General features: G+C 41.6%; 1 protein-coding gene across 9 annotated transcripts in view; it reads right to left on the bottom strand.

Annotated features, from left to right (window-relative positions):
* Positions 1-1,207: 1,207 nt before the first annotated feature.
* ank3b (ankyrin 3b) overlaps positions 1,208-6,000 on the bottom strand; it is an 813,000-nt gene continuing 808,207 nt past the window's right edge. For all 9 annotated transcript variants that reach the window (XM_078565894.1, XM_078565900.1, XM_078565892.1 and 6 more), the window contains 2 exons: positions 5,834-5,930; positions 1,208-2,659 (listed from right to left, as the gene is read on the bottom strand). In XM_078565894.1, coding sequence (XP_078422020.1) covers positions 5,859-5,930 — 72 coding nt within the window. In that variant the 3' untranslated portion in view covers positions 1,208-2,659; positions 5,834-5,858. The remainder of the gene's footprint in view (positions 2,660-5,833; positions 5,931-6,000) is intronic.

Here is a 6,000-nt window from a genome sequence, read left to right as displayed (position 1 = left end):
CTGTAAGGCTGGAGGAGATCACCGAGTTAGGGAGGGATGAGGCAATGGAGGGATTCGGATACAGGAGTGAGAATTTTAAATGCAAAGTATTACTTAATCGGGAGCCAATGTAGGTCAGTGAACATGGGGTGATAATAGAACAGCACAAAGAGTTCCCATGGAATATAAATATTGACATATTTTACCATCATTCCTGATTTCTAGCATACTTTTTCAGATATTTTAGGGAGGAGTTTTCATATATAGTAAACCACCCTTATAAAAGGGTCCTCAAATATTAGTTCACCTCTGATGACTATATTACTAAAACAGATTTGAAAGATAGAAAGCAATTCCTGAATCGTTTTAAGAGCATGAAAAAAATCAGCTCAGAAAATGCTTGAATTATGTTTTGTTGTTTGGAAAATAATTTTTTCTTGCTCTGACCATACAGGTTAGATCACTTCATTCGTTGTGCCTCTTTTTCAGGAAATGGTCTCCTAAGACAGAGGTGAGAAGGAATTTTTTTCTCTCAGAGGGTTGAGTCTTTGGAACTCTCTTCCTCAAAAGGCAGGGTCTTTGAATATTTTTACGGCAGAGCTAGATAAATCCTTGATTAACAAGAGGGTGAAAGGTTATCGGGGGTAGGCAGGAATGTGGGGTTGAGGTTACATTCAGATCAGCCATGATCTTATTGAATGGTGGAGCAGGCTCGAGGGGCCGAGTGGCCTATTCCTGCTCCCAATCCATATATTCGTATGTCTATGTGAAAGCTATTAAGACTGGCAAACAAGAGCTATCATATGTTACAGTTAATAACTGTGAATAAAGTTCAAATATTTTAATGCCAGAGTCCACCTAAGTAAAATCTGTATAACACTCAGGATATTTTGTTTAAGGTGCAGACCGCTGCAACAGAGGCACAGGTGAGATGTTCTGGAATAGCCTTCTTTCTGCGCTGTCAACACTAAAATGTTAGACTCCTGTGTGGAAGAGAGAACTGGAAACCCCAGTTTGAAACCCCAGAGGGTTTGTCGCCTTGGCTTGGTGTCTGTGATCTCCTGGTACGAGATGGATATTTTAGTTGCTAGTCACTCATACATCGGCTACAGTCACCACCAACTGAGGCCATCTTGACAGGACTGACCAGGAAACGGTAGGGTCTAGCTCACCTGCTGCAATTTACTACAAGAGTCAAGCTTTCTAAAGAAAATGCACAAAATACTAGTGATTTAACACAATTTATTTTTGCTTGAATAATCAACTGGATCATTCAGTGGAGTTTTGTTGTTTTCATACATTGTTATAAGAGCTATCTTCAGTGACTGCTTAATGTTTTCATATGAATATAATCAACAAAGGAGAATAATTCACCAAACTCAAATGTAGAACGCCCTTTTAACCACAGCAGGCCTTAACAACCTATTATTACACTGCTAGAAAAGATTACAGATGATCGGCTTATGGAAAGACTTCTACATCTTATCGCCAATACACATGATACAGTAATAATTTTACACCGTGTTGCCAGTCTACAAGCATGTACATCCCCATTGTCTCAACTCGGTTTTTCAATACTGTGCCTGCAAGAGAATTAGTTCAACTATTGAATTGCAAGCATAAACCCCTCTAAAAGCAAGAACTTGAAACACTTCCCTTTGCATAATGTATGGCATCTTTTAAGGTTGTTTTAGTTTATTAAAGAAAAGCAAGAAAAAAATAAAAAGAAGAGAAACGTGCGATAAATCCCGTGTTAAATTTCAACACTGTGTCTGCAAACTCAGGGGCAGGGGGGGGGAAAAAAAAGTTTAATTAAAATGAGGGACACATGCATCGGAATATTGGTGCTTTGAAGAAACTTTGTTTTTAGAATATTTTTTCTCACTAGAATTACACATTTTCTTCCCAATGTTTTTGAAAATCATTTTAAACTGTGCAGTGTAGTCTGAAAGAAAGCTATCTCAGTTAAAATGAAGCCAGCGTTTTTGCATATACAAAGATTATACCTTTTCTATTAATTGTACAAGAAATCGTGGAGTCACACTCAAAACACTTTTAAGTAGGTGGAATCAACTTTTAAAGCGTGAATCGGACACTAAAACAGTTGAAGTGCTGTTAGTGCGTTTGTGTTGCTTCCAAAAACGCCACCTGATCAGAATTTTTATTTTTTACAGAGTTCTTTATGTACAGCAAAACCATTTATGATTTTTTTTTGTTGTGTGTTTTTTTTTCTTTTTTTTTTTAAATAAGCAAGTAGATTTTTTAATACCCTGAAACCATGGGTTCAAGAAAATTATAAGGCTAGATGCTGTGTGTAATCAGTGATTCGAACACTCCTTGCTGGAACCTCAACATGTTATGATCTGCTGTGAACATCCCCAGTCACAGGAAAGGTATCAAAGGTGCTAAATAAAAAACTCCTCAGCTGGATTTGACAAGTCTCCCGTACCGTTGGCGTTCTGTGGCGCCTGGCGCGCACCAATTGCACTCTCTTCAGGTCAACGAATGAAAGTGATTTCCCATGCGGTTTTAAAGTTGCTCATGCTAAATTAAAAGATCCTCTTGTATCTAAACCATGCTTTAATGTGTGAAAGCAGCAGGCACACACTTCATCTGCAGTCGGCTCCTCCCTCTGCTCCAGCCATTTCCTTCTGAACACTGGCAGTAGAAAAATGCGTTTCTGTAAAAGAAAGGTAGACAGACGTGCATTTATATCACACCTTCCACACACACAGGATGTCCCAAAGTGTTTCAAAGTCAAGTAAGTGCCTTTGAAATGCGCTTACTGTTTGAATGTAGGAAGCATGGCAGTCTATGGGGCTAGGACCCATGGAAAACAACATGGTGATGACCAAATCATCTGTTTTAATGATGCTGACTGCAGGATATACACTGGCCGAGGACAATGGGGAGATCTCCCCAACTCTTCCTTAAACGGGTCCACTTGAAAAGGCAGGTGGGGCCTCAATTTAACGTCTCATCTGAAAGATGGTCTCTCTGTCAGTGCAGCCCTCCCTCAATACTGCATTGGAGCGTCAGCTGGATTATGTGCTCAAGTCCCTGAAATGGAGCAATAACCCATGACCCTCAAGTGAGAGTGCTACTGCTGAGCCATGGCTGACACCTAGGGCAAAATTTTTAGCTTGGCAGGTGGGCACATGCCCAACCTGCTCGAGCATGAAATGATGTGCGTTGACTTTGGCCGAGCGTGCCGACGTCAATGCGCAGTCACACGATAGTTTGGTCAGTGGGCATGCGCCAGAGTTGACAGACTGCCTGCCGCCAATTAAAAGGCCTGTTAAGGCCATTAAACAATCAATTAACTTAAGTTTTTCGCTGCCCGTCCAACCTTACGGTTGGCGGGCAGGCGAAAAAGCCAAGCTGCCTTTGCAGTTTTTTTGCAAACCCCACCACGGGCGGAATGAGGTTTCTACAAGCAAATAAAAATACAATAAAAGTTTTAAAATTTACTTAATAACATGCCCCTGCTCATAAGACAGAGTCACATGAGCGGGGACATGTTTTATTACATTTTTATTTTCTTTATTTATTTTTAATAACTCATCTCCCTGAGGCAGCTCTGTGCCTCAGGGAGATTAAGAAGCACGCACTCGTGTGCATGTGCGACGTTCGCACTAGGCCCGCTCCCCCTCCTCCCCCCGCTGCCTGCACAGGTAGCGCTGAGCGCTGCCGCTCGTGTTTCACGCTGGGCAGGCCTTATTTGGCCCGTCAGTGTGAAATCGCCTTCCGGCCCTGATCGTGGGCAGTGGTCGGCTTCCCGACTGCCCCTGCTGAGCCCACCCACCAAGGGCAAAACTCTGCCCCTAAAATCAGAAGGACTAAGCAGATTAAACACAGTCCTCCTGAAGCCAACTTACAAACTGTATCACTTGGATTTTCAGTCCTTTACATCGAAAGAGTCATACTTTCCATTGCTGTACAACGGCATTGTCACGTTCTCATTCCTCATGAGGGCACCCATTCAATAATCTTTATCATTTATCATTATAATTTATCTTTAGACTGACAAATTTAGGGAGCTCCTTTCCTGGACTTGAATCTAGGGCTACAGGGAATGGTGTCCACATTTGTAGATGGAGTGCATCTAAGTAATGGAGTTCCAAAGAAAACTGCAAGGAAGTAATGATAAGGTGGTTTAATGAGTAAAAAAGATGGAATTTGATGTCACTAAATGCAAGCTGGTATATTTTGGATAAAAGGTCACGATTAAGCTTTGGATTGGCAAAAAGCAGAGTTTGGGGGGTGGGGGGGTGGTGTGGTGTTGGGGGTTTCAGGCACACAAGATATTAACTGCAATGCCTAAAATGAAAATGACCACATCGTAGGAAGAATGTTGAGGCAGTGGAGATAATACATTGCAGATTGACTAGAATGGTGCCTGGTATGATGAAATACGAATACAAAGAAAGTCTTGATAGAAGTGTTTTAACATCGTCAAGGAATGGGGAAGCACAGACAGACACAGGTCCCTTCCAATGTTTGAGGGATTGAGAATGAAAAAGCTTTGACATAAGATCAAATACAAAAGGTTGGGGATAGAGAACAGCAGAAACGTTTTCCAAACAGAGGCTGTTAAACATCCAACTGGAGTTAGTGATTGAAGGAGAGGGGAATATGAAGATATGGGGACAGGGTAGGCACCTGGGATTAGGACTACATGTAGGGAGAAACACAGGCTGCTTGGGTCAAACTGCTTGCCTTGAGTCGTAATTTCTATGTAATTCTAAGTGATACAGCTTCTAGCTTGGATGAAATAAGGAACTTATATGCTCTCATTTTACGACACAACTTTCTTCCTCTCCGTATATAGTTCAGGCAATTACAAAATTCTTCCGATGGAATTTATTAGGCATTACTTCCAATCAAATGGTTAGAACAGGATTAATAAAACAACTGGATTCAAATCCTAGCCAATTTTTTCCAAAAAATCTTTGCTTTATTATTAAGTTTCATGAGCATTTTTAAGACAATTCCCATTGCCCACGATTTCGCACAGTGTGATCTGGGTTTAAGCTCACATACTGATAAAAGCAGATGACATAAAACTTGGACATATTGTGAACTGCAAGGAGGATAGCGTTGGACTTCAAGAGGACATAGATGGGCTGCTGTAATGGGTGGACATGTGGCAGATGCAATTTAGAGAATTGCAAAGTGATACAATTTAGGAGGAAAAGTGAGGAGAGGCAATATAAAATAGAGGACACAATTCTAAACAGGGCTGCAGGAACAAAAAGACCAATTGTTGAAGGTGTGAGGGAATGTTAAGAAACTGGTTAAAAAGATGTATGGGACACTGGGCGTTATTAATTGAGGAATAAAGCGTATAAAGGCAAGGAAGTCATGATGGACGTTTATAAAACTCTGGTTCTGCCTCATCTACAGCATTGCGCCCAAGTCTGGGCACCGCATTACAGGAAGGATGTGAAGGCTTTAGACAGGGTGCTGAAAAGATTTATGAGAATGGTTCCAGGGATGAGGGACTTCAGATAGGTGGATGGATTGGAGAAGCTGGGGTTGTTTTCCTTACAGAAAAGGAGGCTGAGAGGAGCGTTCAAAACTTTGCAGGGCTGCTGGCAGTGTGTGGGACTGAGTGCTCTTGCCGAGGGCTGGCATGGGCATGTTGTGTGCTGTAACCATTCTATAATTCTATGAGAAGCAAAGTTGTGCATTTAATGGTCACCTTTATGTAATGAGCAAAGTTTCATTCCACATCGACACTGGAGGCCAGTGTACTCGCATTCTTTTTCACTGCTACAGCAGCTCTATACAAAATCTAAACAGTAGGTGGCACTGTCAGACAGCTACTCGCTCAGGGTTACTGTACCTGTACCTTTATCTTGGCTCTTGGCAGACCATTAGTGAGTCTTCTTATCAACCTGTCTAGTCGTCTCCTTTTTCACTCTGATAACTTTATACCCTTCAACCTGCTAAGGCAAAAGAAATAGCAGTTGGCCTCTTGAGTCCGTAACACAATAGTCCGCAGAGCCAGGATAGCCA

The sequence above is a fragment of the Cetorhinus maximus genome, chromosome 20 (genome assembly GCF_964194155.1).
Source record: "Cetorhinus maximus chromosome 20, sCetMax3.hap1.1, whole genome shotgun sequence".
Lineage (NCBI taxonomy): Eukaryota > Metazoa > Chordata > Chondrichthyes > Lamniformes > Cetorhinidae > Cetorhinus > Cetorhinus maximus.
This window is presented reverse-complemented; position numbering and strand designations above follow the sequence as displayed.